The sequence below is a fragment of the Drosophila takahashii genome, chromosome X, assembly GCF_030179915.1.
Source record: "Drosophila takahashii strain IR98-3 E-12201 chromosome X, DtakHiC1v2, whole genome shotgun sequence".
In the NCBI taxonomy this organism is placed as follows: Eukaryota; Metazoa; Arthropoda; class Insecta; order Diptera; family Drosophilidae; genus Drosophila; species Drosophila takahashii.
The window spans coordinates 13,512,642-13,532,816 of record NC_091683.1 but is presented as its reverse complement, the minus strand read 5'-3'; the positions used below and the strand labels follow the sequence as shown (position 1 = coordinate 13,532,816).

The 20,175-nt window shown below is 43.9% G+C and overlaps 1 protein-coding gene across 7 annotated transcripts in view; it reads right to left on the bottom strand.

Annotated features, from left to right (window-relative positions):
* Nucleotides 1-20,175, bottom strand: part of sdt (stardust) — a 59,451-nt gene that overhangs the window by 2,376 nt on the left and 36,900 nt on the right. For 3 of the 7 annotated variants that reach the window (XM_017139207.3, XM_017139212.3, XM_017139213.3), the window contains 5 exons: nucleotides 13,834-14,072; nucleotides 13,683-13,774; nucleotides 9,859-10,086; nucleotides 2,002-2,245; nucleotides 59-1,349 (listed from right to left, as the gene is read on the bottom strand). In XM_017139207.3, coding sequence (XP_016994696.2) covers nucleotides 59-1,349; nucleotides 2,002-2,245; nucleotides 9,859-10,086; nucleotides 13,683-13,774; nucleotides 13,834-14,072 — 2,094 coding nt within the window. Of the gene's footprint in view, nucleotides 1-58; nucleotides 1,350-2,001; nucleotides 2,246-5,088; nucleotides 5,702-7,110; nucleotides 7,255-9,858; nucleotides 10,087-11,736; nucleotides 13,012-13,682; nucleotides 13,775-13,833; nucleotides 14,073-20,175 lie in introns of those variants that run through there. The other 4 variants (XM_017139204.3, XM_017139210.3, XM_017139215.3 and 1 more) reach the window with 3 other exon arrangements.

Here is a 20,175-nt window from a genome sequence, read left to right as displayed (position 1 = left end):
AGAGCAAGGTGAATAAATAAAATAAAATAAATAAATATATATAGACTTAAGGACTTACCCCGCCTCGGAGCTGGCCTTCTTCTTCTTCTTGCGACCCTTGCGCGCACAGAGGAGCGTGGCCCCCTTGCTGCCCGAACCGTCCTTGCCCCGCGATCGCGCCAGTCCCGCCTCCTCGGCAATGGCCAGCTTCATCGTCTCGCGCTGATGCTGGAACGACTGACTAGGAATGAGACCGGCCAGCGTCTGGTCCTCCTCGCCCTCGCGGTACGCCTGCCACCAGTTGGGATCCTCGCGGCTGATCACGTGCAGCACATCGCCCTTCTGGAAGCTGATGCCCAGCTCCCGGCACGGAATATACAGATCGTCCTCGGGATCGTAGTCGAAGTGCGCCCGCACATGCAGCACGGCGGTATCGCGATGAGCTCCGCCCAATCCGGCGAGCGTTTGTCCCGCGACGACTCCTCCTCCGCCGCCCATCACTCCTCCATGGATGGGCGGACTGCCGGCGGGCACAATCAAGAAGGTCAGGGTGCCCTGCATGGCTCCCAACAGCGCGCACACCTCGTTCACCGTCTTGCCCCTGAGTTCCTGGCCATTCACCTCCAGGATCTCGTCGCCCTCGTGCAGCAGTCCCGACTTCTCGGCCGCCCCGCCGCGCACAATCCGCCCGATGACCACCGCCTCGCCCTCGTTGCGAACGGTGGCGCCCAGCGGCTCCGTCGACTTCTCGATCTGTATGATCCGTATGTTGTCGTTCTGATCGTTCAGCGTGCCGAAACACGCGCTCATCGGCAGATTGGACATGGGCATGGGCAGTTGCGGAGGCGGTGGCGACTCCCCGCGTGGCAGTGGCATTGCTCCGCGTTGCGCCAGCGGCGGTGGAACGACGGGCGGCGGCACCACCATTCCCAGGTTCCTTTTGGGTCCCGCCACCGGACTGCTGTGACCACTGATCAATCCTAATCCTCCTCCAGGGATCGCCGGCGTGGGCGTGGGCGTGGGCGATGGTGTGCCGTCCGTGTGATTGGCTATGCGATCGTGGGCCAGCAGCAGACCCTCCATTTCGTGGCTGGTCAGCAGGTTGCCCAGCTCGATGGCCGCCGCCGTATTCGACTGGGTCAGCAGCTCCACAATGTCCTTCTGCAGACCGAGGGCGCTGTGGTGCAGGGGACCGGAGTGGCGGGAACGCCGTCGCTGCAGGACGGCTGTGCGGGCGGCCAGGACATGGGCCACACTGGCGCCGGCCAGCACACTGTGGGCGGCCGAAACGCGACCCGCCAGGGTGCTCAGTCCGCTCTTGCTCAGCTGGCTCTGCAGGCGCGTGAGGGCGGCTATCAGCTCGCCATAGCCTGAAAAGATTGGGAAGTATGATAATTGGGTACAGTCATAATCATAAAAGAACTGCTTGCACTGCTTGCATTCAATTATTTGCTTTGCTCATAACTTTCTAGTGCATGGTCTGATTTGAAAATGTTCTTCTACATTTCGATAGGTAGTAATAAACACAACAAAGTGGCATTTACACTTTTACGCTTTTTTAATAAATATTTCAATTTTTTTTGCTGTAACTTGATAAAAAATGGTCTTACACCAAAAATACATACTGCTTTGAACAGATAACAAAATAATAAATAAATCCATGACACTTTCCGGGTGATCTTGAAAAAATAAAATTTTCGCCAATTTTCAATTTTTTTATAAGGGGGTACATCATGATTTTTTGCGAAAAATGGCAAAAAAATAAAATGTCCAGGTTTAAATGCCAATCGATTGTAAATTTAATAACGAGTTCAGAAAGGTATGACAATCCATATTTGGATCAATATTTCCATTGTTATGGTCAAAAGATATGGAGATCTCAGCTTTCATACGGACAAACAGACGGACATACGGACATGGCTTGATTGACTCGGCATCCTTCAACCTGTTACATACTTTCCGACAAACATAATATAACCTTCTTACTCTTTGGGTAACGGGTATAATAAACCCTGTACTCACCATCGATCTGCTCCACCTGCGTCGGCTGGTCGTCGTCGGGCAGATAGGCCTCATTCTCCACGCCCACCACCTGGGTGGCCTGCGTTGCCTGCTGCTGCTGCTGCTGTTGGGCCACCGCCTTGCCGGGGGGCGTGGCCGTGTCCTGGAGAGCCTTCAGCTTCCGGGAGCCACGCAGACTGTTCCGCAGGAACTCATTCTGCTGCGCTATGCGCTCCTCCTCCTCGCGTCGTCGGCGCAGTTGCTCCTGTAGAATGTATCAAATTGAAGGGTTTAGACTTTGATCTAGATTCGATGGGCCATTTAGGGGGGAGGGGGTTTAAGAGGTGGGCATTCCAAGTCAATGTGCAACTGGGGACAGTGACTGGGCGTTGACTCTTAAGTGGCGCACTTAATCCGCATTCGCCACAATCGCTAATTTAATTAGTGGCGCCCGAACAGGGGCCGCAGATTCCCTCGCAAAGAAGACAAACAAGAGCGGGAATTCAACTTCCGGGGCGCCCTATACTATATGCTTAAATGGTATTTGGGAAAATATACTAAGTATTCTATCATAATTTTAATTTCTAGTATTTTCTGGTATTTCTTATCTTTTAAACTTAAGCACTTGGAATTTAAGGCACGCATTTCTTGTATAAAAAAATATTATTTAAACCGGTTCTATGCATATTGATGTTTGTATTAAAATTTGATCCACTCTTCGGGATTTTATGTTAATTTTACAGCACTCTTTATTTTTATAACCTTGTTGATCGTGACACAATTAATTTGCAAAAGACGCAACTAATTAAAAGAAGATTAGGTAAACAGGTTCTATATATGTAGATTTAAACGATTCGATTAAAATTTGCCCCCATATCATATACATCAAGATACCGACTAATAAAGCCACCTTGACCATTTACAGGGTATCAATGCAACTGCAATGGCCCAAAAGGTGAGTGTCTTGCTGGGTGTTTTGGGTGTTTGGTGGGTGGTTAGCCCACTGTGCAAACCCAAGCAAATCCCGTCGGAGGCCCCGGCGATGAGTTAATGAGCGTAAAGGGTTGACAAAGGGAACTGGGGGGTTGCAATTGTTGCGGAAGCCCCTTAAGTGTTCGCCATTCATCGGAAAAGGGGGCGTGAATTCGAGTCCAGTGCCTGCCAAACTGCCAGGGCCAACAATTAATGCAATGCTATTCAGGCCTAAAACGTGATAAATTCCCGATTTCATGACCAACCAAAAAGAGAATGAAATCAAATCGATGACAACAATGAAGAGCAAAAGTTCCCACTACAAAAAAGAATAATAATAATACAAAAAAAAACAGAACAGCCACATGACAGAAAAAAAAACCTTAATTGAATAACAACAGAAAAGGCGCTCGACATTCCAAAAGGCGGAAGAAGCAAAGCAGAAAAAAAAGAAAAATTAAAACACAAGAGGAAAATAACAATGCAAAGCCACTAAAAAATGAATTCTGCTGAACTTGCATAATCCGAGCAGCAGAGAATCAGCAAAAATTTCACGAGTTCTTCAAGGGGCGGCGGATGGGGGACTTCGGGGAGGTAAGAGGTTGGAATGGCTATGGCTGAGAAATACCACTCAGCAGCCGAGAAAACGCCATGTGAACCGAAACTGAATTTAACATTGAAACCTGAATGAAAAACGATGACAGCGGTTCGGAAAAAAGACGTATAAAAAAGCCAAACCAAAACAAGAATCGTTCAAAGTCACAGCATCGTAAAAACTCAGAGGAAAAGAAAAAAAAGCATAAGATAGTACGGTTTGACAGCCACTGGTTGTAATGCTTCTCAAACTGCAGGGCATAGAAACCATTTAAACCTTAATTTTAATCAACAAAAATAGCTTTTCCATTTAAGATACAAATTTCCAGCTAAAAACGTATTTATGGGCGAAATTTGAGAACTTGTGAAACTTTTAATTATTAATTCTGCGAAAAACGGCTTTGTGCGCAAACAATGTGTAATCAATACCTATGCATTTTCCCTGTAAACCAACAAAATTTCAGGTGCAGTCAAAGGGATTTGAGTTTCCAGCCACAGCAATTAAAACCTCTGAGCCAACTCCCACGCAAAAACAAAAAATGAAGCTATAAATAGTCAAATGAAGCCTACAAAAGACCATCAATCATCTCAAATACCAGCAACACCTTGAGAAATTGTAAAATATAATAAAATAAAAAAGTAAAAAAGAAGGCATACTTCAAAGACAATAACAATTGTCGACGGCAACGCCATGACATCATCATCATCGCCATCGCCAACAAATGCCGGCATAAATAAATAACAAATATTGAAAAATACGCGTAGCGGGGAAATTAAAAATATATTACTGCCGATGATACTCTACATTTTCTGGGGTATGCTCGATGCCCTGTTCATCTTGCCATTATTTGGGCTTTTAGGGTATTTGGCTTTTCCTCGTTCGAGTCGACAATTCAGTCGCTATCGTCGCAGGTAAATTGTTTTTGCCTTTTTCGTTTTATTTCTAATTTTTATGGCCCGGCAGCCAGTTAGCCAAGTTGTCAACTGGTTGTTGTTGTTGTTGGCCGGGCTAGCTGACTGCTGCTGTTGTGTTGTCGTTAGCATTTATGCAGATAAAGCCAGTTGTCGCTGGCAACAGTGAATATATACAGTGAGATCTGATTCGATCCAGGCATATGCAGAGTTCGAAGTTTACATAAAAGTGTAACCAGTTAAGGTTAACACTTTCCAACGATCTCGCTACTCTTTAATTTTATCACCTTTTGTGGGTAAATATAAAATTAGCTTTAATTTAGGCTACAAAATATCTGGCCACACTTTAATTTCTTTAAAGTTTTTTTTAACCAGTTTTAAAGAATTTACTTAAAAAAAAATAAAAATTCCAAAATAAATTTGATCAGCTTTTTGGCTTAATATAAAATATGCTTTTAGTTATGAATTGGTCACACTGCTCCTGCACCTCTGGTCACACTATAATTTCTTTTCTTAAAGGAATTTGCTAGAAACTTTTTATTTTTTCACCTTTTTTCTACCAAAGGGCTTTTAAAATGGGTCTAAAATCAAATGTGGGACAAATATACTTCCTACAACGCAGACACTTGCCTGTTGTTGTCGCAAACGCGTCGAGGATCGCTGGATTTGGATGCCGCGACGCAGGGCGGAGGCGGTGCGCTGAGGCGTGGCAGTGACTGAGGCAGGTGAGCCGGCATATTGCTCGGGAGAATGCGGAGATATAGATCCCGGTCCAACACTACGACCAATTCCATTGCCATTCATATCACAATAGTCGCTGTTATTATTATTATTATTGTTCATGTGGTTCTCCTTCTCGTTCTGTTGCTGGTGTTGCAATTGCAACTGCTGGGCGGACAGGACGGCAAACTTGGTGGGCGATGTTGCTGCTCCGACAGCAGCAGCAGCAGCAGCAGCAGTTGCCAACGGTTGCTGCCCGCCGGCAACATTGCCGTTGTTCTCCAGCGTTATGTGCAAAGTGGACACGACCATTTTCGAATAGCACTTTCATCGATCTTTGTCTCTCCTAGCGAACCGAAACCGAAACCAAAAACTGTCACCACAGATGTTGCAGCAGCAAGTATGCAAATGGCCAAATGGCCACGCCCACACCTGGGCAGTGCATAAATTTGAATAGGGAATTGTGTGTTCCAAATGAAATGCAACTTAATGCGCATTTCAGCTCGAATTGCTGCCGTTGCTGCTGCAGTGGATAAAAAGCCATAAAAAGCGAAAGTTGAGCTGGCCGAAATAGTTCTGGCCCAGACACGCATCGCCAGCACAGCAGCAACATCTACAGCAGCAACAGCAACAGCAGCAGCAACACGAACAGCAGCAACAGCAACAGCTTTCCTTTCAGCTCGTGCAATTTACAACTATTTACTTTTACACATTTGTTTATTTGTTTATTTATGGGCTTTTTGTTATTGTTATTTTTTTTTTGTTATTTTTTTTGTTCAGTATTGTTGCTGCTGTCGCTCAACATTCAACGTGCCCGAACTGGGGAATGAGCCGTATTGCTGCTGCTGTTGACGCTGCATTTACGCTTGGCACATCAATAACAATAAGAAGCACTCGCACACACATTCACACTCATGGCAAGAAAAAAAAATAACAAAAAAAAAGGGTAAAAAAATACAGTTCAGTTCACCTCAACTGTTTATCATTTATATTAAAATTTTTCAGCTGCCTTTTGTAGGTATTTTCTGTTGTCTGCAGGCAAATTAACGTCGTGAGTCAGAGCAAAGTCCAAAGCAGGCGATCACTTGAATGGAGTATGATAAATATATATAATATTCATATTTGCAATAAGCATATAACGTATATTACACTTGATGTCCTTTTTTGATTCGTGTTTATGATCACTTTTTATTCATGTGCTTTCTCATTTTGAGTTTTGTATTTCACATTATTTCCGACTAATTTGCATTGTGAGTCAGAGCAATGACCAAAAAACAGGCAATCACTTCAATGGAGCATGCTTGGAATGTGCAAGCAACATGCATATGCTATGCATATTTCCCTGCTCTGGTAACACTTTCGCCCGCAAGTCCTGGCCTGGCCACACTGTTGCACTTAATCCTTTGCCTTGTTGGCCTGGCAGTTTGAAAGCCCCTATATGCTCGTAACCAATGCCTGTTTTTGCTTTTTCAATAAGGTCTGCCAGGTCTGTCTGTCTGTTTTTTTCGGGATTTTTCATTTATTTCACATATTTTCAGTGCTTTTTCTCTGTTTTGCGGTTACGCGAGCAGCAACTTTCCGTTATGGCTGCAACTGCCACGCCTGTTTTGCTGTTTTTTCCGTTGCTGCCCATAAAATGTTGTCGAATGTTGTAGTGTTGCCGTTTGGGGTACTTGGAAATGGCTGTTCGTGTGGCGGCGGTTGGTACGTGCTTTTTGGTCCCAGAATTTCTGCCAGTTATGGGCGGTTTTTGCGAGCCGCGCCTTATTTGCATGGCTTTAAATGCGCACAAACACACAGAGAATCTCAAACACACATTCAAAAAAAAAGTTCCTTTGAAAACCACTGCCTTTCTCAAAACAAAAGAATTAATTTCCATTTTCCGGGGAAAATGCATCCATTTAAGGTGCTCAATTTTCGTAGTAGACATACATATGCATATGGCCTTATCTAATCGGTTATCGGTTCTTTGTCACGCACTTGGCCCGAACAGAAATACGACAAAAAAATATATAAATGGGTGGAAAAAAATCAACAAAAATTGCGGCCGATCGCAGAACGCGTAGAAAAACAACTAAAAACGCCAGCTGAAAATCATAACAAACCAGCGCAGTCAGACGACGTCGAAGTCGACGTAGGTAGAAGCAGAGGCAGAGGCAGCGGCAGCGGCAGCGGCAGAGACAGAGGCGTCGTTGGAAGAAGGGGGGGCCCCAGAAGAAAAGAGAACAGGTGAGCAAAGAGGCCAGGTAAAAATACGTACATGTGTGCTAAGACGGCCTGGAGAGACAAATGCGCAAAAATGGAATGTTTAACTAATTTGCGAACATGCCTGGGACAGGGACAGGGATTAGGGGGGGGGGGGGGGGGGGTTCGCAAAGGGGGGTCGCAAATGGGGTGCTAACAACCGCCAGTGGCAACCAGTAGCAACCCCCTTCGGACGGCAAACAAACCGAGCAGAGCAGAGCAGTTCAAACAAAACAGGCAGGTTAAATTTAAACAATGTTGGCCACTCTATTTATACAAGATTTACGATAGCGATAGCAACGAGAGCGCGATAACCATGTCAAACATGATAAATCCAATGAGAATGGCTATTAATTATGGCCGTGATAAGATCCATGAGGGGGTGCAGCACTAATGGGCTTCAATTACAAAGCTGTGATGGTGCTAAGCCATAATTATAACACTGATTCGGGGAGATACTAAAGGGGAAATATGTGTACATCGAAAAAATCGATCACTTAAACTGATGTTATCGTACAAATGCGTCGACTATTAAAACGATTATTCTAATCACTTTTAATCATAAATGCCACAGTTGTCTGCAATTTCCAAGGACATGGCACAGACTTAATCTGTGCATAGGTAAATAGCTCTTACAATCTCTCCTAAGCTGTGCATTTTTTTTACTTTTCACTTCTCTCGGTACCCACAGATGCATGAAGGTAGATTTTATGTGCGTTCCCATTATCCATCGCCCCCCTTTTCACTCCCCACCCCACCCCCTCCCTCTGTGGCTTCGTTCTCTTAATGAGCTTACATCCATAATCACCACCCTCTTACGCTTTTCACACTTTTTCCCCAGCCCAATGGCTGTCAAACTGTATGGCACTAGTCGCATTCAGTTTTCAATTAATTACATTTAGCAAATGTGTTTTGTCTCCGTCTCTGTCTAGTTCTCTCTCCTTCCCCTTCCCCTCCCCGTCCCTGTTGCTCTATTTATTTTCCCATCGCTCTGTCTCTGTCTGTGTCTGTGGGCGTGGCTAAGGGCGGAACGCAACAATTCGATTAAAAGTTGCATAATTAATCATTGCATTAAACAACTTTTTGCCACCCGGCCCCCTGCTCGTGTTTGCTTCCTGTGAAACAACGCCTATGGCAAATTTATCCCCTTTACCCGCCCTTCTTGGTGAATCACCGCCCCCACTCCCCTGGAATTACCACCCACATGCCCTGCAGTCTTCCGAATGAATGCGAAATGTTTTACTTTTAAACGGCATTATAATTCCGCTTCCCTCCACATATTACCCCCGTTTTTAACCAGCTTTTAAGCCCCCTCCCCTTTTTGCCCCCACCTCTTTGCACTTTCGAGTGCACAGACAGAAAAAGTTGTTGGGCAACTTTTTTCACGCCCCCACACACACAATGCCATACTTTAAACGAAGCTACACGCCCTTTTGCCCCCGCCCCTGGCCTCAGGTTTATTGTCTTTCGGCGCGGTAAACTTTTTAATAGTTTTACTAGTTAAATGCAATGGTCAGGCAGTCGGGCAGACAGGCAATCAAAATCGGAAAAATTTCACTCTGCTCTTTATATATTTTGTAATTTTCTCGCTGATGATTACAGTTTGGCAGCCACTGGCCGCCGGCGGTCAATGGTCAATGGCCCCCCAAAGAAGTAACTGAAAATCCAACGATTATTGGGCGGAACAAAAGAACGTGGCCCAAACCGGAAGCGTTGCCCCAGACATTCATCAAAGAGCATTTATATTATGACAATCAGAGGGGCAGATGCCAGAGGAAATGGGCGAGCACCTGTTTTGAATGCTAACGAGCTGCATTCGAGCTTTGAATAAAGGGAAAATTCTAAACAAACGCACTATTATCGTAAATCACCAATTGCTTTTGTAATAGAGTGGGCATAGTATCGAAAAAATCGAAACAAAATTTTTAGAAATATTTAGTAAATAAATACCAATTGTCAAACTTTTCCTAAAAATTTAATTTTTATTTAAGAAGAAAATTAAGTTTAAGGAACTATTTTTAGAAGTTTTGGTGCTTTGTATTTTATAACGGTTAATAATAAATAGCCATTTTGTTTAGGATTTGTTGTCATAAAAGTTGTCAAATATAAGAAACTATTTATAAAATATTTTTCAAGCTAATCTTTCTACCGTTTCTTAAAACAACTAACCCCTATTGTTTGTCATTTTCAGCAAAGTCTCATTAAGACCCAAGAAATGGCCCAGAAAATCCGCAACAAAAGATTGCTTTGTGGGACATAATTTAAAAGTACTTTTATTTCCTAGTCTGCATTTCTCACACCTAAATAGGTAGGGTTTTTTTTTCACAGAAAGTCCACAGTTGCACAGTTTTCACACTTAATTTGTGAATTTTTCGTAGTCTAACCAGTAGGAGGGGCTTTTAAATAACAGTTTTGCAGCCACTGGCCAGCACTCACCTGGTATTTCTTGATGCTGTCCAGCTGCTCCAAAGTGGGCTCCACGATCTGTGCGATCTGCTGTTGCTGCAGCGGATGTGCTAAGCCGCCGCTGCTGCCGCTGCTCGCATTTCCCGGCGCCCGGCGATCCGGAAGTTGGGGGGCGGGGGAGCAGTTGACCAGACGCCCGTCCTTCTCCACCCGCAAATGATCACGTGGCGGCGGTACGGGCTTCGCATTCCCATTGAGCTGCGGGAAAAAAGGGGGAATCCCATTAGTTAAGCGCCATATTGCTTATCCTTGTAGTGTCTCCAGTGTGTGTGTGAGTGTGTTTATGAGAGTGTGTGTGTAGTATGGCTGATGGCTGTTGGTCATTAAAGTTGAATGAGTTTATTTGTTGCCAGTGTTCTGTGCATTTCCCTGCGAGATGAGCGAAAAAGGGCCTTAAGTTGGGTGAAAAGTGTACATGAAAATGAAACCTTCACCTTCTGGCAGTGGCGTAGATTGTGTATTATCAAGGGGGGTTGTAAAAAAATTAAATATTTTCTTGTTAAACTTTAAATAAATATTTTGAGCACCTAAAACTAGGCAATGCTATTCAAGATGTAAAGAAAACCATGCAAAACTATTAGAAAATATTCTTTAAAACCCCCTTTAACATCTACGCCACTGTGTGTGTACCTCTTTTGAAACCCTTTTTTTTGAAAACCCCCCTTGATTTTTGGTGTCGTTTACTGGCGAGAATTGTATACAATCCATATTTAAATGCATTTACTCCTCGATTCCTTTTATGCAGCGCATTGTCAGTGGGAAAATAAAGAATATGAAAGGCGAAGGCGAATAAAAAGGCAGCGGCGCTCATTTCGCTTTTTGTTCTGCAGCCATTGGAAAATTAATCGAGAGCAATTTCATATAAATGGCATTTATTTTTCATCGCCTGAAAGGAGCCTGAAAAAAGAGTGGGGAAGTGGGGGAATGGGGAAGGGGAAGAAGAGCTAGCTGCAAATGATGAAATAAGCGGAACAGCGGGCGGCAGCACCACCACCCACTGAGTGGTGGGTGGGTGGTTTCTGGTGGCTCAATGCTGTTAGGATTATGCCCCCGCTAACGAGGCCAACGCAGCGGCGGCTCTGATGCCGTGAATTAGGCCAACCGGCTGAACAAGGTGACAAACCGAGTGGTTTGGTTGAAAGGGGGTGTTCGAGGCCCCGGGGGATGTACAAATGGGGGCTACGGGTCAACTTGGGGGTCCGACCTGCACCGCCGGATAAAGAAAGGGAATAAATGCGTATGCGGCTGTACAAAAGGGGTTAAGTGGGGCGTCGCATTAATTAGCCGATTTGAGCGAACGCAAAAAAAAAAGGCAAAAACGCAAAGAGGTCGCTAAAATTATCGATCCATATTTTATAATACCCTCTATATGTATATGATGATATGCATACAATTTCCGGTTCTCTGGTCATTTAATGCAATATTCATGGAAACCCATTCAACTGTCATGTTGTTTCTATTTCAAATAGCCATTAATGGGGGGATTTGTGCGTTGTTTGCATCAAGGTTCTATGCTTATGTTGTCCTTATTATTTTCGGTGGCCAAAAGTGTGGATTATTGCACATAATCCATCACAATTATTAGCGTTTTACTAATTAAATTGTGACAAAAATGTTTTGGAAATAATGTAATTAAGTGGTTGAAAGGCTCTTAGTAAAAAGTGGAAATATAATAAATTTTAAATTAGTTTTTCCCTTGACTTTAAACACATCACAGACATCACACTTAAAACTAAAAGATTCAGACAGTTTAGAGAGCGAAACGGAGTGATAGGGTGGAGAACAGAGCGGAGAGTCTCCAGTGAAAAGTCGAGACAGATAGCGAGTACAAAATGCAATGTGGTATACCTCATCGGCCACCCGCCTCGCATCGCCGTCAGCAACACCAGAAACCGCAGCAGCAACACTTGCGGTTGCACATGCCGATGTTGCTGTTGCTGCTGCTGTTGCTGGTGCTGTTGCAGTTGCTGCTGCTGCTGGCGAAGGCGACACGCCCATCGAGGAGAGCGTCGTGTGGGCGGTGGAGGCGCTGCCGTTCGATAAAAGCGATCCGCGAGAAGAAAGGTGAGCAGGTGGCGGATATCTTGGCGGCGTCTTGACCATCTCGATAAAGCTGTCTGGCACATCCACGGGCAACTCGCGATGCTTGGCCATCGGGGGCAGCAACACCGTCACGGGAGCAACATGATGTTGCTGCTGGCTCACCTCGTAGCCAGGTGGCGCCAGGCTCAGATCATCGGGCACCGTTGAGCTGCTGGTCGAAGTGGCACTGGCAATGTTGCTGCTGTGTCCGCTGCTGCTGCTGTTGCTGCTATTGCTGTTGCTGGTGTGCATCGAGCTGTTGCTGCTGTTCAGCGAGTTGCTGTTGCTGCTGCTGCTCGTCACTCCCGCTACCGTATTGGTTTTATTCGAATCAGCTGTGTTGCTGCTGGTATTCCCATTACTGTTGCTGCTGTTGCCGTTGCTCGTCGCCTGATGTTGCTGGTGCAGGTGACGGTAGGCGATGCTGCCGAAGGAGTCGAGGGTATGCTTGCTCATCACCTCATCGAAGGCGCTCGACGAGGGCGAGGCGGAGTCCTTGCGCTGATAGAGACCATCGACAACGCAGAGGAAGTCGTCGGTGATGCTGCTGTTGTTGCTGCTGCTGCTGGTTCCGTTGGCATTGCTGTTGCTGTTGCTGTTGCCATTTGGATCGCTGCTCAGTGTTGCCTGCAACTTGTGGCTGGGCGTCTGTTGTTGGGCCACCTGTGTTGCAGTTGTTGTTGCTCCTACTGTTGTTGCTGTTGCTACTTGCAATTGTTGCTGCTTCTGCTTCTGCTCGAGTTGTTCGTTTGGTTGTTCCGATTGTAGGCAATTTTCATAGTTTTCAATTTGTTCCAATTTGTTTTGTTGTTTTTGATTGTACAGATTTTGTGTGGCCACATCGAGTGCAATATTTGTTGTTTTTGATGGGTGTTGTTGTTGTTTTTCATGATGTGGTGGTGGTGGTTGTTGTTGTAGTTGTTCATGTTGATGTGAAGAATGATATGCAACAATTAACATTTTGTTAGCATGATCATTGTTAGTCATAGCTGTGATTGTAGTGGTGGTGGTGGTGTTGTTGGTGGTGCTTTTCTTGTGTTTCTGTGTGCATGTGGGTTAGGTGGTGGTGGTGCATGTGGTGTGGTGAAAAGAGAATGGATGTATGTGTGAATGATTTGAATGTGAATTGGAGTGGTTGGGTTTTTTTCTATTTTTTGGTTAGTTTTTTTTTCAGGTGGTTGTTGTTTGCGGTTGTCGGTTAGAAACTACATTGGATAAAACTCTTTGACAGCATTGCCGAGTGGTTTTAAGGAGTTTTAAGATTTTTGGCAGTGGTTTTGGTTAGTTGATTGAGTTTTTGGTAATTATTGTTTCGGTGGTTTTCTAATAATACTTAGATTATTGGGTGGGTTTGGACAACTATTTAACTAAGAGTGGTTGTTGTTACTGATTTAAATATTTGGCGGTGCATTCAAGAGGTTTTCTTAGGCGTAAAATGTTGGGTTTTATAATATGTGATGATTAGTTAGCTTGATTTTGGTGGTTGTTGTTAAGAGGGGTTGATGGGTTTCCAGAATCTTGTTAGTAATTCTTGGTTATTATTGCAACAAATACTTCTGGGATTTATGCAAAGTTATTGTTGGCGTATGGTTTCTTCTGGCTGTGGAATTCGTGTGGTTGCTGTGTTGGTTGGTGGGTGGGTGGTTGGGTGTACGGATTCTGTACGGATTGCGGATAGCGGACTGCGGATTACGGATTGCTGGCGTGCTTACCTGCGGTGGACGGGGTGGCGGATATCTGGGTGGCGTCTTGTTGCGTGCGATGAACGTGTCCGGACAATCGACGGCCATCTCACGGTGTGGACCTGAAAGAAGCGAAACCGAGTTCAACGGATGGTCAGATGGCAGATGGATAGACACTCACCGTTATCTTGGTTCACGGACAGCATGGTCAGCATTTCCTGGTCAATCTCCCTGATGTCGCCCGAGTGCGTGCGATAGTGTTGCTGCTGGAGCGGATGTTGCTGCTGTAGCTGCTGCTGCAGTTGCAGCTGCTGCTGGTGGTTCAGGTGGTGCTGGCCGCTTATGTAGTCATCCGGCAGACATGGCTTCAAATCGTCGCCGTCCAGCACAACAATGCTCGATCCGGAGCGCCGGCGATTCCTGTCAATCAGGGCGAAAAGGAAAGAAAAACGAGCAGAAAGGTTAGATGTTGTCAATTGAGGTCCGGATACAAATCAGGTGCACCGGATAGAATCCAGGTCACAGGTTGAGAGTTAAGGAAAAAGCTCTTATTTTCTATCAAACATTTCTTAAAATTTAATATCCACTTTAATAGAAATTTAACTAGTTTCTCCCAGTGAATTTTCGGCTGCATTATTTCAATGCAAATTGACAGCTTCTGTCGATGGCAGCCATCAGCTCTCCTTTCATTTTGGCCCAGATGGCGGACACAGTTTGGCAGCCACTGGCCGGAAATCGGATGGGCGGACAGCCTCTTTTATTATTTCAAAAAGTTATTCCCGCCCAAAGAGACTTTCGCATAGGCGACTTGAAACTGGAACGCTACCCAAAAACTTTGTTATAACTTTGCACTTTTGCGTGGCTCTTTCATTATGCAAGGTGGCAGGGGAAATGACTGGTTTGAAGGCAATTTGCGCCTTAATTTGTTCGGCTTTTGGATTATGGACTTAGGCCGGGTTTCCGAGGAGGTGTGGAGTCGACTGGCTAATTGCAAAAAGCTCAAAGTGGATTTTATGCCGGACCAGCCCAGAAGTATGCACCCCCAATCGCTTTATCGCCCTTCTCCAGGCGCTGATGCGACAAAAGCAATTTCAGCCGCAGCCTGGCAACGACATCCAAGTGCAGTCGCGTAACCCCATCTCCATTTACCATTTACCATCTGCCATTTCCCTTTGGGATCCCTTTGCTCCCTTTGGGTAATGATGAACGTCAGCAGCAGCGTCAATACGTGACCAACCCAGCGATTCGTAAAGAGAAATGCATCACTTTGGGGATTTTCAGATCATATATTAAATAGCAATAAAATACTTTTTTCCAAAAAAAAAAAAATTGTTTTAAATTTGTTTTACCAACATTAATTATTATTTCATTATAAAAAAGGAATAATCAATTAATAATTACTTCTATTAATATACTTGAATTTTTTATTTTTTTTTTACTTGTAATTTTTTAACCTCTCCCATAGCAAATCCTTTAATTTCGAACCTAATAACTTGCAGTTTCGTTCCGTGTGCCTTTACAGAGATCTCCACTTCCTCCTTCTTCTTTTTTCTAGCACTTCCTACTCATTTTACTAGCGGAATTCAGCACTTTTCTCATAGAGAGGCCCTGCCATACAATGGCTGTGCGAGGCATTAAAAACCGATTTCTGGAGAATGCAGCGACGACAAGATGGCCAAGATGGCTCCCTTACGGCCAAAAGCAGGGAGATGAGATGAGATGGCGATGGCGATGGAGAGAATGTGAATCCAACACGAGGCAACGGGCGAGACAATTCAATTTGCGTAAGAGCAGACGAGTAGAAGTGGTAGGAGAACGGAGAACCAAATGCGAGGGGGGTTTGAGTTCGAGATTGGAGTCAAGTTAACGGGCAGTGCAAATGAGTCGAACGGACGAGAAGAAAAGACGGGAAAAAAAGCGAACCATAAACGAATTAAAATGCCTTTGGCTCTGACATCAAGAACAGACCAAGGCCAGTCGTCTAGCAACAGCAACATCAGCAACAAGCATTGCAACTACGGCAGCAACATTGCAGCAACAGCTGGTCAGCCAGTCAGCTAGTCAGCCCATTCCTATTTTTATCTCCTCATCAATCTGTCGACCTCTGAGAAGCTTTTACCCCAAGTTCTCCCTGCCTTTCGCAGATGTTTCGATTAGTGACGCACAAATTAGAGATAAAAGGGCGTTTTTATTTTCATTTTCTAGCCTTAGTATCAGTTTGCTTTAAGTGATTAAGTTCCCTTTAAATTCTTATTAAATTCCCTTCAAATTTCCTTTAAATTCCCTTTATATTCGCTTTATATTCCCTTTAAATTCCCTTTAAAATTCCCATTAAATTTCCCTTGAAATTCCCCTTAAATCCTAAATGCCTAAACAAATAAAATAGAAATCCTTAACCCCAAGTGTGACTTTCAAATGCTGAATCTATTCAATTATGCCGCATATCACAGCGGTCGGCAAACAAAATTAGTGAGATGGAGGTGCACATTCACATTCACTCACATTCGCTTTCGAGTGGCATAGCAATCGGCTGGCCCGGCTGTCATATCCCTATTTTGCCAGCAATTAGCAGCAACCATAGCCGGCAGCTATCTGTCATGCATCTGATTGTCACTTGGACATGCCCCGTCTAATGACCGCATCGGTATTCGCCTGCCCCAATCTCCCATTTCCCATCTCCCATCTGCGACTCCCATCCGCATCTCCATTTGTATCGGTATCTGTGTATCTATATCTGTGTCATAACAAGCAGAACAATGCGAGATGCCCGCAAATATCCCCCATTGTCAGAACAACCCATCCCCCATCCCCCATTCCCCATCCCCCTGATGGGATCATCAATAACCCGGAGGGGGAATGTCCAGTGGGTGGTGGGTCGGGTCAGTGGATAGTGAAAGGAAAGGATCCGACGGAGCTCGAGCTGTCAAAGTGGGCAATGCAAGCCCGCAACGATTCATACATCGATGACAAGGCAATGGCATTTTGCGGCGCAGTCATGTCCTTCTGTCAATCGCAAAAATATTTAAAACATTTCCCAGACATCAACTTGATCCTGGATTGTGATTTTTATTTTCTAAACTGGAACTACGGAAATACCCGTGAATAAATGTTATGTTATCCACTATGTTATTTATAAGTTTATAGGATCTAGGATCTTTTCTATGAATATATATTATATATTTACTTTAAAATGCTTTTAAATTTGGCAAACAATTTGTAAGATTTAATTTATTATTACGTTTCGAAAAATATTCTGATTAGCAATTACTTCCATATTAATTGACAATTTCCTGCCTTTAAACAATTTCGTTCAGTGCAAATTGCCGCAGGTTAAGGATGGCAATTAGCCACGATGGAGGGCGGTCGGAAAAGGGGGCGGGGCAGCGGGACAGCGATGAAAGGAGACAGATAAACGCAAACAACACATGGGGGAAACCATTAAATGTATTTTGCATTTCCAGCTGTCCGTCGGTGAATCTGTATTTGTATTTGTATCTGTATCTGTATGTGTGTTTGTGTTATCTGCCAGCGTGTGTGTAATGCAATTGCAGTGGTGTGAGTGTGGGCAACTGACCAGAAGAGCGACACACATTGCTGTTGCTGCTGTTGCTGCTGCTGCTGCTGCACGACAGCAACATGCGACATGTTAATTGTTTATGGCCAACAAGCGAGCACGAGACAAAAGTGTGGGGGTCAGGGGTTAATAAACAATTGCGGACAATAGGATAGCACTCAGTGAGCAAATTAAATATTTATACTTCAACTTAAATCTCTTAGCAGGTGCATACAATATTTGTCCTTGCTTTAAAGTTATGTGGTTTACATTAATAAAATTCAAAAATGATAATTAAAATTTTTTTTTATTATTTTATTTTTTTTATTTTTTTTATTTTTTTTATTTTTTTTTTTTTTATCTTATTTGTTCCTACTTGTACTCTACGTTTTTAACCGTTAAATTGGCTGATCAATGTAATAAATTCTATGAGTTACACTAAAAAATAAATAATAAATAAATAAATATTTCTGTTTTATAGGTCACTAAATTCAAAACAAATAAGTTTTTATAATATTTTATGCTATTACTCCCACCGCAATTGCATTTCGAGCGTTATGAAGGGAATGGCAACAGGTGGACAGGTGGAGGGCGATATCCCCTACTAGCCGAAAGAGCCAACGATTTTGGGAGGGCTCATGCTTGAGGGCATGCAACAAGTGGCTGGAACAGGTGCAGTCCGAGGATCGTGAATCGGGAAATGGGAATCGGGAGTCCGGAGCGGGCGGGACCGGAAGAGGCTTATTTGCAGCGGAAGTGGCAGCCGTGAGTCACCCAGTTGCCTCGAATTCCAGACCACAATCCCCCATTAGACCATCTACCATTCCCCCCAGAATTTGTGGGTGTAACCCTCTGGCCAGAGACACAGAACTCAATTTAATTCACAACTCAGAACGCAGAAGCTCGAGAAACTGGAAATGAAACTCAAACTGAGAGATCGTAATGGATTGCGGTTGTGTGGCGGCTCCAGGAAAAGTGTTGGATAAGCAGAAGCGGCGAAGAAAACTGGTGGCCAACAGCTATTCATCTGAAGCTCAAGCTGAAGCTGGCATTCCATTTGCATTATTCATTGCCAAGGCAGCCACATGGGAATTGGGAATGGAAGTGGCAATAGCAATTGGAGCTGGTTTAATTGCCGAGCAAACCAAAAGCCAAAGTAATGCCATAACCAATAGTTGCGGGCACAGAGAGAAAATGTGACTGACATTGGATAATTTTGATATATTTCTTTGAGAATTAAATAGTTCATTAAATAGTTAATAATAATTAATAGTTAATTAAATTTATAACATATTAAATATATTTAAACTATAAAGATAAAATCTATATATAAAAAATCCCTCATATCTTAAGTTGTAATATTATACATATAATTCTATATATTTTCTCTCAGTGCCAACACAGCTCTTGGGAAATTTGCAATCGAAATCGCAGTCGCATCATCGATGCCGCTCAATTGCACACTCGATTCGCCACTCCAATTTTCTCTCGCCCTCCCTCCCTTTCTTTTGGCCCTCGAAGAAGGGAAAAAAGTTTTCCTGGAAATGCCCGAGTAAAATTCATAAGCAAATAGTGGTCAGGTTGGGAAATTTCTTAAGAATTAATTAAAACCTAAACACAAAGGCAGTCAAGGTGAAAAGCTCTTTTCGCCCAAAAGGGGGGTGAATGTGAGTGTGAATGCAGTATAATGAATAGGTATGGGTATAGGTATACTTATACCCTTTTCCCGCCCACCCGGCACAAATTTCAATTCGAATTTTCCGAGAGGCGAGCGGTGAGGGGCGTGGCTAATGTGGGCGTTCAATTAAAGTTCAGTCGAACTCATTTCGCCATTTGGCAAATTGAAATGAAACTTAATTGATTGTGGGCTGCACTTGTGCATTGAAATCCCTACTATCCATTCAGTGCCTTCGTCCTCATTTCCCAGGGGCTTCCCCTCGAGAAGCCAGAGAAATTTTCGAGAGGGAAAAGAGGTGAGCGAGTCCTGATTGCGTGTAGTTTTCGGAAGGGGATTGAGAAGGGGTTGGGAAGGGGTTGAGAAGGGGTTGAGAAGGGGTTCCTGATTGCACACAGGTGAAATTGTGCAAGGGGTCGTGGAAAGGGGGTGCTTGCATTTTGGCTCACCGTGGGTGGGCTTAAAATTCAGCCCGGATTTTAGCTTGACGTCATTCGGCATTGTTTTGCTCCCCCGCAAAACTAAAGGCACTTTAGATTGATTCGAATGATTTCCGAAAATTTCATCTGCTTCGCAGAACACAATTGAAATTGGTAATTCAATCTAAGGTCTTCTCTTAATTTGTGTATTGTCCATTCAAATTGTGCAATCCTTGTATTACTCGAATCATAAACCATTATACGCACAATACACGTGTATTTAATCCAGGATTTTGTTGTGGGGGGTAATATCAGAAAACAATCGTGAATCTGCGCATAATTTTTTGCGAAAAATGTCCAAAAAATAAAATGTCCAACTTTAAATGTCAATCGATTGGAAATTTAATAACAAATTCAGCAATGTATGACAATCCATATTTGAATCAATATTTCCATTGTTTTGGTCAAAAAACTGTTCCTTTTTTGGTGTAAGTTCGGGACTGCTGTTCACAGAACAAGGTGATATATAACCATATCACCCCCCGTGATTACATACACAGCTCCTTAATTCCAAATCGTATTTTCACATTTCCTTTCTATTCCGCACAAGTCAATTTATTCCCTTTACCATTGTCTCATCCATACCCATTTCCATTTCCAATTTCCAGCTCATCTCTCCCACCTTCAGTTGCAATTTACCTGGTAAATTATTGCTCAAATTATTGTTCTACCAATTTTGCGCATTTTCGTTGTGGTTTCTGGTCAACATTCTCTTCTCGCCCATTCCAATCCGAAAACCACCTCGGCATGCCAAGATATTCAACGTTCTCTTCGTCTACAGTTTTCACAGGGGAAAAAGGCGCAGGGGGAAAATGG